The 17,729-nt window shown below is 38.1% G+C and overlaps 1 protein-coding gene across 2 annotated transcripts; it reads left to right on the forward strand.

Moving 5' to 3' along the window:
* The first annotated feature begins 40 nt into the window (after positions 1 to 40).
* Positions 41 to 17,633, forward strand: TTPA (alpha tocopherol transfer protein). 2 transcript variants are annotated; one of them, XM_083823894.1, is made up of 5 exons: positions 41 to 370; positions 8,365 to 8,518; positions 9,888 to 10,081; positions 12,742 to 12,852; positions 14,817 to 17,633. In XM_083823894.1, exons 1-5 carry the CDS (start codon positions 191 to 193, stop codon positions 14,994 to 14,996), a joined length of 819 nt encoding a protein of 272 aa, XP_083680020.1. In that variant the 5' UTR covers positions 41 to 190; the 3' UTR covers positions 14,997 to 17,633. The 2 variants fall into 2 exon arrangements, with proteins under 2 accessions (XP_083680020.1, XP_083680021.1); XM_083823895.1 differs by lacking the exon at positions 41 to 370 and adding an exon at positions 5,562 to 5,630.
* Positions 17,634 to 17,729: the final 96 nt, after the last annotated feature.

Consider the following 17,729-nt stretch of genomic DNA (forward strand, 5'->3'; position numbering starts at 1 on the left):
GGAGGGAAAAAAAAAAAAAAAAAAAGACGGGTGGTTGGGGAGAGTTACCCGGAGGGTGCCGAGGGTGCGGAGGGGTTAAGCCCCGCCGCACCGGGGGCGGAGGCAACCCGGCCGGGCTCTGCAGCCGCCGCCGCCCCGCGCCTCGCCATGGGTCCGGCCGTGCGGCGGGGCTGAGCGGCGGCCCCCGGCCATGTCGCAGCGGGGGGACGGCGACCTCCCCGAGCACTCGCCGCAGGCCCAAGGCGCCGTGGCCGAGCTGCGGCGGCGGGCGGACGCAGAACCCGGGCAGCGCTGGCCCCAGCCCCTCAGCGACGCCTTCCTGCTGAGGTTCCTGCGAGCCCGGGACTTCAACGTGGACCTGGCCTGGAGGGTAAGGTGGGGAGGGGAGCCTCGCACCCCGGGGGTCCCCTCGTGTCAGCCCGCGGGCAGAGCAGGTCCCGGGCGGGCTCGGAAATGGAGGCTGAGGCGTGAGGTGCTGCTCCCCGGGGGTGGATGGGTGGGTGATGCGTGCTGCTTGGGTGTTTTGTGGGTGTAGTGAAATGTTGGTCGTGGAGCAACGTGGGAGCAAAGCCGCGGAAAGGTGCGGTGCCACCGCCAGCTTGGTGCGACCCCACCAAAAGCCATAAAGGTTATGGTAAATGTGGTAAGGTCACAGCTCGGCTCAGGGAGCAGCATCCTTGCAAGGGCATCCTTGAGTATCCTGTTTAGGCCACCAGCACCTAGTACACCTGCTGGTTTTGTTACACGTTTAGAATTACCCTAGTGTAAAGCTGTCAGTAATAAGTTCCTTTCTCTTCGAGTTTGATGGTTTAACACCTTTCAGGCTTTGGTAAGTTTTGTTGCCTTCCTGGCTGTTTGCATGGCTTTTTGCCCTATAGACAGTACATGCCTATTTTCAGTATCTAAAGGTACAAATTATAATTAATTGTTTCCTCCTTTACATAAAGGAAACCACTAATCCTTCTCAATAGAAAGTATTTCTGAATCTTCCCAGGGCAAAAGCATTTATTGCTTGTGCCACTTGGGAACTGTGTTTCCATGGAGTGTGATGCTGATGACAAAGCAGCAAACAACAGACCCCACCTTTTATTTTCTGACTTCTGTGTGCTGTAGATCTTCCAAGTTCAGTGTCTTGTGTCGCCACAACTGAAGATTGTTTGCATGTGGGTATACTGCAGGATCAGGGTGGCTAAACAAGAATGTGAGAAATTGTAGGGTGCTTTTAATAATAATTAGCTTAAAAATGTATTTTGTGTTCACCTCGCTTGATTCATAACATTGGCATTACAGCTTTAAATCATCCCTCCTCAGCAGAAGAACAAGCAAGTCAATCCAGATTCCTCTGGCTATTCATGCATCTCGCTTTTGCTTGAAGTTCATGAGATTGGTTATATCATCTGTGCAGTAGCAATTGTAGGACTGTGCTGTTCTTTTATTTCTTTCCCAACAAAAGCTGTTCCCCCCCTGGTATTACTAGGTTCCAAAAAGTAGAGCTTAATGAAGGTAACGTGCACTCCTACACGTGTTGCAATCCTGGAAGTTAATAATCCTGTAGACAGGGCAGTGTCACTTCAGAATTTGGTCCATACGTTTCTTCTGATAAGTTGTGAGACGTTATAGATGAGACTACTCTTCAAGAGCGTAAAATTGAAGCTAGGTTTAGAGATAGAGCCTACAGAGTAGCAGATTTCCTATACTCTGTGAGAGTCAGCCCTCTGGGGCTGGAGACCTGCTTTGGAAGAACTAAGTCTTTTTAGAATCTCTTTAGAATTTCTGGGTCTCTACTGGTTGTGAACTGTCTAAAGTTCTTGTTTGGACCCTTCTTTGTTCTGAGAGATTTTGATCAAAACCCACACGTTTAATCTTTCCACCTAAAATTTCTTTCTCCAAATGCAACTTGTACTTAATCTTCCACATACTAGCTGACACTGATTTCTAGGTTACTTCCCTTTGGAGATAGCATGGGAAGAACACAACAAACACGTAAACACATTCTTTTTTTTTTTTTTAAATATCTGCAGTCAACGTGTACTTAAAAAGCCCAAGAGAATTATTGTGCAAAAGTCTGTGGTGGTCATAAGATGAATATTCGTCCAACCCAAGTGTGACCTTATGCAGAGGTTATAGGTTACATTAGTACTTCATCAAGACAGAGCCCTCCTCCCGTCTGTCTAGACAGTGGGTGCTCCTCCCCTCCTGGTTAGATGTCCCCTCTCAGTTTGGAGTCGAGGCTGACACGGCCCCTTTTCCCCACTGGGCTTCTGTGTACTACTGCATAGCACTTGTAGAGCAGCTAAGGGATAATCAGAGTCTGTGGCTCTGTCAATGCTTGTGACCAAAAGACTGCAAGCTCTTCTTAAGCATCCTTCTTGGCATGGGCTTATACTTAGCCTTAAATATTAATTCAGAGTCTGGCCACTGACCAAACTGTCTCTTGATGGTTAATATGTGACACAGATCTATCTGATTATTGGCCTCTCTGGAATTTCAGTTTATCAATGTTTGGATATCTTTCAGAAAGTAATAATTTGGTAGATAGTGAAAAGACATTCAATTTCTGAGTCACTTATGTTAACTTATTGGAACAGAAATGTTTTACATTTTCCTGTTGGCAATTCCAGACTTGTTTCAAAGTACTGATCTATTGATATATACATATGACATGCTAGAAGAAAATCCACCACTGAAACAAGTATTTGGTGCTGAAGAACTCAAAGAAGAACTAGAACTGTCTGTATGCTTTAAAGTCAGTGATATATTTAATTAAGCACAGTAGCAGACTGTTCTTGTTTTAGAAGAAAATCCTTTTCCAGCATTTTGAATCACAGGAAAAATTAATTTTGGCCAAATGCCTTATCTTTGAAAGTGGTTGGAGATGTATGTGTGAACCCTAACCACTTAAGTACAGCCTCCGGAAGAAGAGGTGAAATTAAGCAGATACCTTCCGCTATGGGATTTCAAAGCATGAATGCTATCCATGAGAATGTGTTAAGATGAAATCCTTAAATCCTATATGAAATCCTGTCACAGATTTGTCTCCAGGAATAAACAGAAAGTCTGATGACACAGGCTAACAATAACTGTCAAATAACACATCAAACCCTGAATAAGTCAATAAGACAGTTCTTGTCCTGTGAGACTTCAAAGCAATGCTTACATCCCCAAAACATTAACAGTTAGAAGGAATGGTGTTACATTGTCACAGCATCTTCTAGTTGCGGCTTTGTAATCACCCTGAGAAATAAAGGTAGGGGTCAGATGTTAATCATAGAATATCACAAGTTGGGAGGGACATGCAAGGATCGTAGGACTCCACAAAGGACTACATAAAAAATAGACCATGTGTCTGAGAGCGTTGTCCAAATGCTTCTTGAACTCCGGCAGCTTGGTGCTGTGACCGCTGCCCTGGGGAGCCTGTGCCAGAACCTGACCACCCTCTGGGTGCAGAACCTTTTCTTAACACCCAGCCTGACCCTCCCCTGTCGCAGCTCCATGCCGTTCCCTTGAGTCCCTTGGAGAGAAGTGGCCATTACTGTGGCTGATACCAGCAATTCAAGCTGGAAGCAAATATATTCTGCTTAAGTTATATAGAAATCAGAGAATCACAGCATAATTTAAGTTGGAAGAGATCTCTGTAGATCACCAAGTCCAAACTCCTGCTTAGTGTGGGACTCCTGGTTAGCGTGGGTCCACATAGCAGATCAGTCAGGGCACTGAGCAAACCTGTTGAGTCATGTTTTGAACGCTGCAAAAGATTTCAGTCTGGATATAAATTCATACCGGACCTGAGCATGTTGTTTGCTTGTTCATTTGTACAGGTATACCTATGAACTGTATGTGTTTTAAACTGAAAAGTGGGCCGTGGGTCTCCATTAATTAGGCTAAAGCAATGGGTTTAAGTCTTCATTAATTAGGCTAAAGCAATGGGTTTAATTCTTTTAATTTAATTTTATTTTTTATGTGCTGGCTACGTTTGACTTTCTTGCTGTAATCAAAGGTAGAGTCACAGTAAAATTTGGTAAAAACGCATCATTGAAATGCTTTTCCTAACACACCACTTAAACTTTTTTAAGCATACTTTTTAGAGCACTCAAAACCATCTATATATGTAGGATCCTTTTAGAGTTCTGGTTGACACAAAGGCATATAGCTGGACTCATTCTTTGCCCTGCATTTGATTTATGGAGGAAACTTTATGCTGCAAGTAGGTTGCATAGAAAATCTAGGGTGTACGGTGTGTGTCAAACATACTGCTGTATGTGCATACTGCATGTATACTTGCATAGTGTCTGAATACTGCTGGATTTCAGGCTTTATCTCTGAGGATCTTCACAGCAGTCAAATATAAATACTAAGTTCAAACCAGTTACTTGGCTGATTTTCTTACCTTTTGTCAATGAGAGATTTGATGAAAAGAGTGGAAGAGGCCCTGGTAGGTTCTCTGAACTGACTGTTGAAGAAACATAAATCAGTCGGCCACTCTTCCCTTTGTGCTAAGCCAAATGCCTAAACTTATGCATGTGCCAGTCTTCTCCCAGCTGGTAATACATGTGGAATTAGGGAAGTTCTGTGTCCATATACTGGTATAGAATTTAAAATATTTGTATATACTCTATATTTAATTTCTGTGTGTAGATGAAAGTGCGTATATAAAAATTGTAAAATACATACACAGCTTTTTGCATATATTTATGTTTATAGTGGTTCTGTGACAAACACTGTTTTCTAGTTCTTTTAATTCTAAGTAAAGTACTAAGTTCACCTTTCTTTGTTTTGCATCACGTGAAACTAGGATTAATCAGTAACATTTCTATCTCTGATGTTCAGAAATCTGGAACTATCCCCAAAAGACCTCAGGAAAAAGCTCTTAATTAATGCTTAGCTCCAGACAGTGGAGTTTTTCATCCAGCTTTACCCATTTATCAAGCTATCTTGCATCTATTTTCAGATGCTCAGCAGCTTCTAAGTAGGTTATTCAGTTTGTAAACACAGATAATTACACATTGAGATGTTTTCCTTGTAGGTGCATGAGACATTTTTATTACATTTACATTGCATTTATCCACTGTAATCCATGCTTCTGTTTTTCCTGATTATATTAAGTTGCTTTATCTTCTGCATTCAGACTGATTATTATATATAAAGTTTACATTTTCCCTGCTGCTTTTGCTGAAAAAAAGTTTCCTATGTTTTAAATATTCCACATGAATTTCTGCATTTAAACAATGTTAAATATTTTCAAAGTGAAGTAAAACTGTAAGTATGCACTGATAATTTCTGAATTTTGAATATGTAGGAATTACTCATGTAAGTAGCTCCGTGTGACTGGAGTATGTCCAGCTGCTAAGAAAGTGATTGTTTACATAAATAAAGACTGAAAGAAAATATCTCCTAACTAGCTGCAGATGCTGTGGAGGATTGCTAACCTTTACTTCAGCCATAAATCACTATTTCAGGTCATTAAATCACATGGTTTCAAAATCTGAGAGCAATTTACTTCGTAGCTTCCTGGACAAGGGAGGTACGGCTGGAGCTTAGCCATGTCTATGTAAAAAGATGTGGCATTTGCCCACGTCATGGAGGGTGTCAGAAGTGTTCCAACCATATATTTATTGCTGAATGGACAGCCAGTAGGTAAATTATATCTTTCGTAAGGCTCTTTAGTGTGTCGCAAGCTGTGAACACCTTTTGTTTGCTCCCCAGGTTCAGAACTTGAGCTCTTGCTGTTTTTAGCTTGGGAAAGGTTAATGCTCATGAAAAGAAGAAACTAACTGTACTGACAAATTGGGATTATTCAGGGGACTGAATGAACATATTTTTATTCGCATCTTGGTTTTGGCAGGCAGCTCTTTAGAGAACTGTGTAAAACATTTAAGTAATCGTTAATTAGTTCATTATGTTGTGGTACATCTGAAGTTAGAAGAAAAGGGACAAAGGATGAAGGTACAGATGTTTGGTTAGCTTTTTTGAGGGCGTTTGTGTATTTTTGCTGCTCTTTAAGCATCTGTGTTGGAAAGACAGAGGAAAAGAACACAGTATGTTAACAATGCTGTCTGGTTGCCACAAAAAAGTGCCCTTTATTGGTGCTGGACTCTTTACAGAGCGAGATAGTCATGGCACCTCGTCTGGCCTATTTTTGCAATCACAGTGAATTTCTGTTCCAGAGATTAACTTCTTTTCCCCCACTACTTCCCCACTGCCTGTTTTGTTTGGTTGTTAGATTAGCCTAGACTAGAACATATATAAGACTTTAAGTAAAATTCTTTAGCACTTAAATATTTTTCTTTTTTACAGTGTATGTTTTAGGATGAGGCTTTTATCAACTTGCTCATTGCCAAATCAAATGGGATTTTAGTGTGGCAGATGAACTCTCTCATTTTTGTACCTATAAACACTTATTTATAGGTAATACTTCCAGGAAGGATATAGATAATTGCTGAACAGTACATCATCTATTTGTAAATAAATTATGTCAACAAACAATAATGCCCTGTAAATAGTTCCCGGACAACAATTTGTTTGAGAGATCTTCAAAATAACTCAGGACCTTCGTCTAAGAAGAGCCTTAAGCTGAAGAAAAATAGTATGTTGTATACGAAATGATACAAGAAACTTGAAAGTAGAAGGAAGAATAAGAAATTACTGCTAAGACTAATTATCTAACATAAGCGGGCTATGAGGTACACAATGGTGAGTCTTTGGTTTCACTCCTGAGTCTGTAGCTACGCTGATGCTGTGATGTTCCAAGGGAAGGATTCAGTATCCACTGAGGTTCCTTCCAACCATTCTATGAAGATGGTGAAGAAAATCATCCTTGCATAGATAAATGTTGTTATTTATTAGAGGTTATGTTTTATTAGCTGGAGCTGACGGCTCTTTTAACTCTATTGCTCCTGTTATGGAATGTGGTATAACTTAGAGATGAGTAAATAGAAATTAACAGGAATAAAAGTGTGTTGGGTGACGTTTTGCTTTTGCTGAGCATACTCAGCTTGTGAAACTGTACTGAGTTGGACCATTGTTTTTCGTTGTTTGATGAAATACATCAGCAATTTGAAAGGCTAGCCTGTGTGTGCTACCTTTGAGATTTAAACCTGTATGTGAGTTTGTTGTGAAATGAGGTACTGAAAAATTCTGATTCACTTAGATCCTTTGAAAATCTCAGTTAGGAGTCTAAACTGTAGCTATCTAGGAAATTCTAATACAAAATTTAAATTAGTTTCTAGAGCTATCCCTCTACTCTACAAAGTCATTGCTGGACAATTTAGCACAGCAGAGGTAGATTATAGCTGATGAATTTACAGAAAGCTTTTTAGAAAAAAATCCTCTGTAACTCCTTACTTACCTATTCAAATTGTTGTAAATAAACTTCGGTTGCAGGGCATAGCAGTTCCTTTTCTCCACCATGACTTAATTTCTTTATTTGAAAAGGGAAACAGTAATTAAACTGGGAAATTGGAACTAGTGCATCACCTATTTAATTTTTCACGATCCATCTCAACAATAATCTTTCCCAGTATTACGTGTAATTCCTCTACCAGATGTTACCTCAGAAAGAAACACCTTTAATTGACTCTTCCTTAGATTTAGACCATGTCCTTTCAACACATAGTCCTTCCTATCCTTTAGAAGAGCCTGCATATTATGCTGCCTTCCAGCCTGAGGAACAAGGGCAGCAGTCGTGTTCCTGACAATGGGCAGGATCTCTGTTTTAGCAAAATGGATTCTTGCTATTTCCACTCTGGGGTCTAATACATAATGGGAGAGATGAATCCACTACACGGTTGTGTTTTGTAATTTCAGAGAGATAGGAAGGACTTTGAAAACGTGCTTAAGATACGCTGATGACCATAGGTGTTTCAAACAGTAAAATGAAATTATTAATAATTGTGTGTACAAAATGGGCCCAGACTTTGGAGGGAGGAGGGTGAGGAGGGAATTTTCCTCTGTAAGACTTTGTACATCTTTTCCAAGTTCTACAAACCCTGAATGAATCTGATTCATTATCAAACTGAATAATCCTAAATGTAACTTGAGTGAGAAACTTTTTTTTTTTCCAGATTTATTTTACATAGAAACTACTGGTGCTTTCTGTATAGTCCAATTTTCCTTTCCGATGTAAAATTAATAACTGGAGTCCATTAACAAGTTGATAAGATTCTAAATTCATAATGACTTGCTCATTTGATGAAGGATAGCAGCCTTCTGCTTCTAGGAGTGATTTTTTTAAATTACACAGTGAAATGATAGCTAATTTGATGAACTAAACCTCTGACTGTGACCACATGTTGAAAAGCACATTTTTAACTGTGATTTTTATGTAATACCTGATGCATATCTGACATGCACATTTATTTTTTCCAGTTACTGAAGAATTACCAGAAGTGGAGAATTGAATGCCCAGAAATAAGTGCAGATTTACAACCATCTTCCATTCTTGGTCTTTTGCATGCTGGCTATCACGGAGTCCTGAGATCAAGAGACCCATATGGAAGCAAAGTTCTAATATACAGAATTGGTGAGTGACAAAATTTCTTGGACCTGTTTCATACCTGGTTCTTGCACTAATGTTTTTGTGTGTGTTTTTGTTTGTTTCTTTAATTATCACAATTTCAGCAGCAAAAAAGTATTTTATGGGTACAACACTGCAAGTTGATAAAATTGAAGATGATATCAGAATATCTTAACTAGAAAAGTAACGTATTTATTGCTACCTGATAGAAGTACCCTCATATTAAGATAAAGATGGATTCATTGAGCTGCAACAGTTATATCATTTGACTTCTAACTAGCATGGCTAAAGCTATACGATCTTTTATGATGAACTGATTTTCTTTTAAATAGAATTATTGTCTGCATCAAAAAAAGTCTTAAAGCTAAAAGCCTGAAGGTTAAAAACCTAACACTTACAAGAATATGCAGTTATTTGACCTTGAGTTTCCAAACAGTAATTTTGTTCCTATGGGAATTTTCAAAGCTGGATGCTAAGACTGTGCTGGTGCAGATGCAGCACGGAGGGGAGAGATGGAACAGAAAAAAGGCACACGTCTAGCCATGTACCAACCATGTACCAGTACCATGTACCATGTACCAGTTTATGTGAGGATGAGTTCACTGGGTTTTCACCATTTAGACATATGTAGCTGAAGAGTCCTGTATAAGATACACTCCGAACATCCTTGGTTTGTATGATGCACTCCCCAAAATCTTTTCAAAAGATTTTGATGACATCTTTAAAAAGATAGTTAAATGATCACATGGTGCCATACTTATTTGTGGTTGTGTTGGACATAGAAATTATTTTTGTCAACTTTCAAATAATTGTTTTAATATCAGCTCATCTAGCAGAAGGAAAGGCTTTTCTTTGAAAAGTTGTGCTCTCTGAAGATTGTGTCCAGGGTTAATGCTCATACCATGCAATTCTTTTCTCAGGCCTCAGAAATGAAAATGGGATTCACTGAATCTTGGCAGTATTACTGTACTGAAGAAAAATTATGAATTGGCTATGAATTGATGATCTGTGGCTTCTTTTAGGAGTTCCTGAAGGCCATAGACAATGATTAGCCCATTTGAGCTATACTGTGCTTCGTTTTGTGTTCTGCTGAAATGACAGTTACTGACTTAAGCCATTCCTGTCAAAATCTTCTACTGGAGTCTACAGTAGATGTCACATACTACTCTGGTACCATCTACAGAAATAGCATGAAAGATGAGTGATAGAACAGGCACAGAAAAGAATTTCTGTACTGGAAAATCTGTTTAATTCAGAACCTTTGATATAGCTAGTTACTTTTTCCTGAGAAGAACATTAGAAGCAGTAGCAAGTGAAAGTACAGGTGTATGTTGTATGCTTGTGGTAATGCAGTGCAATCTTATTTACTCTTCAGGACAATGGGATCCCAAGTTATTTACAGCATATGATGTGTTTCGTGTAAGTTTGATCACATCTGAACTCATTGTAAAGGAGATTGAAACTCAGAAGAATGGAGTCAAGGCTATCTTTGATCTTCAAGGGTGGCGATTTGCTCATGCATTTCAAATCAGTCCAGCAGTGGCCAAGAAAATTGCTGCTGTGCTCACAGTAAGTATGACATACTGCTTTATGTTACTTCACTGCTATAACTCCCAATTTTTCTTCCAGTGTAACTTACGGTAATTTTTCCTTCCATAGACATTTTTAGAGGTCATGCAGTTTGAAGGAACAAAATCTTAAATCCATGAAATGTCAAACAGCTGAGGCATAAGCTGTGCTCGATTTGACAAGTATATTCTTGTATAGCAGCAAATGCCCTTTAACCTCTGATGTTTTATTAGAATTCCACTGACCTGTTACAATACAGGAATTTCATGTGTAGATGAAGCCTACTTTTGTAAGGATCTTTTCTGTTCTACTCTTTTGTACATTAACTTGACATTCAAAGCTTTTTTTCCCCACCCTCCACTGAGACTCAGAGAAGATGAGAAATAGGATGTGCTAGGAGCATTTAAGAGCAAGAGAATACTAACTTGTTGGCCAGTATGGATGATGCTACATGACCATCCATGTGCTACCAACAGTGTATAATACTTGTTTTGCTTGCTTTTCCCACCAACATGAGCATTATTTTGTGCAAGTTAGTGCTACCTCACCTCCTGACTTTAACAAAACTTGTATGGACCTTACTGTCTTTAAGACTTTCCTTTCTGTCAAATTCAGTTGAATTTTGCTGATGAATTTGAAAAAAAAAAAAAAATGAGGGGAAGGAGACAGAATTGACAAGGAAGCTACACGGTAGTGGTATAATCCTGTTGTCCTTCTGAAGTTAATCTAAAAATCAGTAATAATAAAACTGTTAACCTATGATGTAGAAATGAGCTATGGACATAATCTCTCATTTTGATTTGGTAAGGTTCACATCTGAGGTTGAGTCAAAGCTTAGTCAGTGAGCTAATAGCATCAGAACTTCATCCATTCTTCATTTTTGATATTTACTGTAGAACTTCAATGAATCTAACAGGTCTTCCCATGTTTTTGCCTCTAGAATAAGAGAAATCATATTCATATGATTCTGGGCCAGGTCTCACAAGAACAGCCATTGAGAGTGTTTTATTTTATTTCTGAAGTAGTAAACTAGTTACTAGTAATTTTATGACCTTGAAATTGAGAGCAGAAATTATGTAGAATTATATTTGCAATTAAATCTGAACGTTTCAATCCATTACCTCGAACCAGGAAATTCTTTGAATGGAATGTTTCCATCTTGACTTATTTCAGATTTATTGTATGCTTTTCAGGCTTCTAAAGGCTTATTATAGCAATTGAAAAAGAGAGAAAAACAGATTGTTTCCAGTGTTGCTTTCTTGTATAAGGAATCAACTTAACTGGTTGTTGGTGGTTTTTTTTATTGTTGTTTGTTTGGTTGGTTTTTAAGATTCTTTTCATCTTTCTAGCTGGGTTTATATAGTTCCCCCAGAGGTTATTTTAGTGTTGATCAATATGTTTATAAGAAAAAATAGGAACATGGTTTTCAACTCTGTGTTTTTCTTAAGAAATGTATCTTTCTTGCAAATTATTATCCTGCATGAAGAAACAGTAATTAATATAAAGGAAATAAATGCAATACAGAGTGGAAAGCATAGTACTGCCAGTAACGAACTTTATCTTGAAAAATATGTTATCCACAGGCAAAACCAAATTGTTCTGTGAAGAACAAGATAGTAGACTTTAAACATATGATAACACATAATAATGTGTAGTAAAACCAAAACCTGACAGTTTTGAGGTCTTTATCATACATTAAAATCTAACAGAATTTGCACTTAAGAAATGCATGTGGTTGTTGTTTTTTTTTATTATTATTTTTCCTTAGCCATAGAATAGTACGTGAAATAAGGAGAAAAGGACTACTGTATTAGTGGGAAGAACTGTTTGTGACAAGTGCCATTTTTATAAGCAGAAAAACTCTGGTTGCAGTAGTAGTAGCAGTTGGGATATTAATGGAAGCTATTTTTTCCCCATTGCATAATACTGTCTTTGAGCACTGCTGTACTCCCTTTTAACTTGCAAAGTTGTGGGACTTCTTGATGAATCCTGAATCCAACTAGCAGTATTTCAAACTATAAAGTCTGTACAGAAGATACAATTTTAATTTTATGACAGTAGTCTTACTGTAAAACTCAACTTCTATCGGGCAAATTCTTACTAATTTCAAGACTTTTCTCTGGATAATATTTTATTATTTTATCTAATTTATTATATTTTATTTAACTTAAAGATAGCAACTTTGATAGTTTGTGTGTATATATACACACACACACACACACATATATATATATATATATATATATATATAAGAAAAAAAATACATATTTTCCTCCAGGTTCTGAATTGCCTATGAAAACACATGGCTAGATAGCTTTTTGGTAAAGGAGCAGCAGGATCTCTGCTGTGAAGAACTGTACCTCGGAGGAAAAGCTTAGCACAAGCTTCATGTGCATTACTTACGTGCAATTCGGTTTTCATGCTTGTTTTTTTAAGTCAGCCTCTTCCTATACTGATTTTTTTTTTTCTTTCTAATCGGAGAAATAAGAAATGTTTTTCTAAGCAATGTAAACTAAGAGCACTCCAAAGTGCAGGAATTAGCAAGGTCAGGAGGAATTCCCTAACCTATGGACTAGGTATTCTTCACAGATTTGTCCTTAACAATAGAATCTTTTTCAATAATTTCTTTTTCTCATGCTGTTTTTCATATATGTTGACAGGATTCCTTTCCACTAAAAGTTCGAGGTATCCACTTGATTAATGAGCCTTTATTCTTCCACCCAGTCTTCGCTCTAATTAAGCCTTTTCTCACTGAAAAAATAAAGCAACGGGTGAGTGCACACAAACATTTCTTTCTACCACAAAACCCCTACATTACAATCTGCAGCATTTCCTTTAGGATCTGAATACTGAAGAGGATATGTCATGTTTATGTTTTAATGCTGTACTGGCCTCTGGAATCTAATTGTAAAACATTCACAGTTACCAATAATGTGAGAGTTGCAAGTGTTTGCTGTTGTCAGTGCTGTAAAGATTAAAAAAAGCCCACAGTAACTCAAGAGGGGTTAAATAACTTGCTTAAAGTCACACAGCAAAACTTCTGCGGAATTAGGAAGAAATAGGTCCCAGATCTCCTAGCACTCAGTCTATAAATGCCAGTGAGAAATTGTCACTGAACAGTGATATTATGCTCCAAGTTGTGCAAAATTAGTAGAAGACAGCTATCTAGTTCTGAAAAAGCTGCAGAGGCATTTATGCATCAATAAAGAGGTCAGGCTGAAGTTCAAATTTGTTTTCCAAACAGCTTCTTAGCTGTTGCAAATTGTTTTATAGTTTTAAATTGGAAAACTCTGCGTTTGGATGCAAAAGCATGCCAAGAATTCTGGAAGAATTCTAGTTTATTGCAGTACAGGAAGGATATTGAAAGTTTCAGCTGGCAGAAGAGGAAATGCCGTGGAGTGTTAACAGCAGAGCTAAGGTACAAAATAAACAGCACAGTCTTCTGCTATTCTCCCTCTGAGGCCTCCTTGTCTCAGCATATGGATCTTGTGCATTTACAGTAGCCACTGCACTCCAGGACAGTAGAGCAAGATTTTCCCAGTCACTGATGTTTGCTAGTCCCCTTTTCCTAGCATGTGTGTTTTGTTATGGCAGAGAGGCAGGATTGCTTCTGCCAGTCTTGTGTAGTCACTCACTGACACACAGATGATAAAGAAAGAGTATGTTCCAGCAGCCTGATGCTGTGGCCCTTCCCATGCCATATTAATGTCCATGTAACAGCCCCCTATCACCAGATCCAGCTCAGAGAATCTCAAGGGCTAGAATTCAAAAAGTGGGAAAGAGGACAGATGGATAGTAAAGACCTGAAAGAAGACAAGCTAAATATCCATGATTCATGGAATAGAACTGGCTTAGAGTTGCAAGTATGAGCTGAAAAGAAACTAGAAGGACCAGCTCCCCATACCTTCATAGTAATAATTACTATTCACTTATTATCTTAGTGCCCGATGTGGAAGCATTAAAGGCAGCTAGCTACCTTTTGAGTGCATGTGCTTGTAGTCCTTGTGTAATAGTAATCACAGAAAATTCTTGACAATTGTTAATAAGAGGCCTATAAAAGTTTGACTGAAAGTAATGAACAAGGCTTCAAATCAGCTGTAATAAAGCAAGAAAAGAACAATTGGAATGGCTGTATTAAAAGGGTTAAAGTGGAGGAGCAGTCCAGGATCTAATTTCATTTGGAACTGAATTGTAAGGACTGAAATGAAAGACTAAGGTATCAATTCTGAATATTTACCTTGGCACCTGTCTGAACTTACATACCTAGCACATAATATTGTTTGTAAATGCATATAGCAGGACCAGATAGTAATAGCCAGGTGTCGAACATTGTTATTTTTTTCTGAAATGACTGAAAAGCAACTACGTGATACCCATCATGACAAGACCAAACCCCAATATTCCCTTGTTTAGGTCAATTTATCTATACGGGTGTAGTTAGTTTTGGCTCTTGTGCTTGCAGCTGCATAGAATGCAGTTCTCTGGGTTTTAGTCCATATTCAATCAATCTGCAGACAGTCTGAATAATCATTAAGCAGGACAGAGTTAGAGCATCCATGTGAAACTTGCTTACACAGTACTTTCTTCCTCAGTGAAGGAGCTCATTGTGAACACACTTCTTTAGTAGAACCAAGCTGAGGGCTTAAGCCCTTGCACTGAGTTTGTTTGCTGTCTGTTTTCACCCAAGAGTCTAACAGCTGTACTGAAGTAAATGTTTTTCATATATTTTCTTTAGGTGTATATGCATGGAAATAACTACATGCAGAGTCTGACTGAACACTTTCCAGTCAGCATTCTCCCACAGGAATATGGAGGGGAAGGAGTCTCCTTCGAAGAGCTGGCCAGGGAATGGACTGACTTCATAATGTCATCTGCAGATTATCTCCAGAGCATTTCCCTGGTTGCTCATAAATAACCTTATGGCAGTATTACAGCAGTTCATGAAGACTGGAAGTGGAAATAAGTTTAATATGGAATATTTCATGTAAACTTGAAGTTACTGTAAATGAAATCAGTATGTCTTTGCAGGGCACTGAAGGTTACATTGACTGCACTTTTATACTAACTGGAGTGTGTCAGTATGTACATCTGAGGAGACTAATGAATTCTGCATGTTTGCAATACTGTTTGTAACTGATTAAGTTGTATGTCTGTAGTTGTGCATTGGATAGTATATTATGGATACTGCTCCTCTTAAGTCATTGGAGAAAACTCCTCTGTAATAACGCAGTCCAGAACCTTACGCTTAGCTCTTTTATCTTGGCTTGTCAAGATGATAAGATACAAAGCCAAATAATTTAAGTAGAACAGAATATGAATGGGGTAGACTAGTTGCAGAAGTATGAATACAGGCCTAATTTACAACTGGGGGAAAGAGGCTGCTTTTTGGATTGATTCTCAGGGAAATGGTTGTTTTGTTAGTTTGCACTGCTAAGATTGCATAGTCAAATTGAGAATTAGTCAGCAATAGTGAAACATTTGTTATCTCTGTGCTGCTTGTGCAGCTTCCCATTTTGTGCTAATTAACACAGCAATCCGCTAGTTTCATAGAGGAAGATGAGAAAAACACCATGTACATGTTCTTCAAAGGACAGCATGAACCAAGAGGAACTGTTAAGAGAGTCAAAAGAACTTTGAAAATTCTGATTTTCTTTCTTCAGAGATACTGTCTGTGAACAAGTTATAAGCAACCCAGTAATGCAAACACTTTTATTTCCTGCTGTAGAGTGTTAGAGGTGAAGAGCTCTTAGCTGTTTGCAGTATCACTTTGTTTTGAAGGGTGAAGTAAATTATCCTTCATAGATCTGAGCTTTAGAAATTCTTCTGTGGTTTAAGGGTGTTTGTAGGTCACTTTGAGCCTCAGCTTAGGAATTGCTGGCTATCTTCCTTCTTATCTTCAGGAAAGTAATTGGCAACTTGCCAACTTATGTCATGTTGGGCACTGGATGATTTAACTTTCTGTTGAGTCTTATATGTAATGAAAAAATCTCTCTGTAGTTATGGAAAATGGATTTTTCTAAGGGACATGATTCATATATGAATACTGTGTGTGTATAAGTTGTCACATATATTACATAGCAGTAACATCCTACATTCCCCAGTATTTAATAATCTGAAATGTTAATTTACTTTTGACTGTTTTTTGTTAAAATTCCTGAAATACAGCAACTGCTGGAGTTCATTTACACAATTTTTATCTCTTTTGTAACAAGTCGGGGGTCTTTACATAAATATTAGATACTTAAGCATTCCATGTGAATGTTCATATAAATGAATCAATAATGCTTTACTTCTCAGGTAGCTGGAACTGCTAACTTCAGTTATTTTGAAATCATTAGAACATTGGGATGCTGTATTAATATGTGTTCAGGGGAGAGAAATAACAATATCTTACTAAGTCAGAAATGTGTTACTTTATCATTGATACTCTGTCATTGCAAAAGCCAGTGGCAGCTTCTCTTTATTAGCATGAGGAACACCTATGAAAGTCCTATACCATACTTGGTGTTAGTTTCCTCTGATATGGTAAGATAAATGTTACAAAATTCCTTAAAAACTGACAAAGATTTTCTTTTTTTTCAATCCTTTCATTGCCTCAAGTGCATTTTCATTCTTGTCTTTCAGGATATCTTTGAAGCAGAGCCTAAAGCTAAAGAAATTATTGTCCTGATGCATTTTCATATATGCACATATTTCATATCCTTCTTTTTCTCTAATTGAACTATTTTGTGATATGAAAAAAGGTCCTTACATTGACGAGTTCATTGAAATGATTATTATTCTTTATTAGAAAATAAACTAAGTAGCCAGACATCTGGCAGTTCTTCAAGAGTTTAACTCAAGTTCCAAATCCTGTATGAACTCGAGAAATGAAAATATTGTCTTAAAGTTTTGCTCCTTCAGTCTTAGTCCTTGAATGTGAACTGCATAAAGAAATCGGCCATGTTTCAGTGAACAGGAAAACTCAATCTTTTCCTATGAAACCAATCCCCGATTGTTGCGGTTTTATCTGATTCTTGTCTCTTTTAGATTACTTCCGTTATTGCATTTGTAGATGTACATGGACAACATTTATGGGTTTTATCTTCATTTGAACTACACCATCTCTATGAAGTCCGAAGTGTCTTCAAAAATATCCTGGATCTATTATTAAATGGTAACATGAATATATAACATAATGGAGCACTGAATATTTTTTTTCATGAAGTGTTAATTATTTTTAATGTTTACATGTTCAGTAGGAAGTCTGTACACGGAACATTGAATTTGCTGCTATTAACGATGATTAAATAATCAGAAAATTTGCATAACAAATGGCAAAGGTGGTAGTGTGGTGGGTGGAGATAGAGCACCCGTGAGCTTTAGAGTAAATAAAATCGTAAGTGCCTTATTCTTCTCTAGTAAGACCAGAAGTGCCTTTAAAGAAAACAAACGTGCTGTGAAATGCTGATGCAAGTACTGACAAGCGTGATGTAATGCAAAATGTTTTTTAATTCTTTTTTTTACATGTTAACACCATTATTATCAATAAACCTCTTCTAGCTGAACCGGCCTCCCCTGTCTTTAAGAACTTTATTTTTTTTAGCGGTATAAACACCTCGCCCGCGCCACGTTAGCCCCGAGGGGCCAGGCCCTGCCCCTCGGCCCC

Source organism: Anser anser (genome assembly GCF_964211835.1).
Source record: "Anser anser genome assembly, chromosome: 2".
In the NCBI taxonomy this organism is placed as follows: Eukaryota; Metazoa; Chordata; class Aves; order Anseriformes; family Anatidae; genus Anser; species Anser anser.

What these genes read in the sequence shown, in the direction of transcription:
- TTPA (XM_083823894.1), top strand. Translation starts at nt 191, where the DNA reads ATGTCGCAGCGGGGGGACGGCGACCTCCCCGAGCACTCGCCGCAGGCC. An exon ending in AGTTCTAATATACAGAATTG is followed by an intron (nt 8,519 to 9,887) that starts GTGAGTGACAAA and finishes TTTACTCTTCAG; the next exon opens with GACAATGGGATCCCAAGTTA. An exon ending in CTGAAAAAATAAAGCAACGG is followed by an intron (nt 12,853 to 14,816) that starts GTGAGTGCACAC and finishes TATTTTCTTTAG; the next exon opens with GTGTATATGCATGGAAATAA.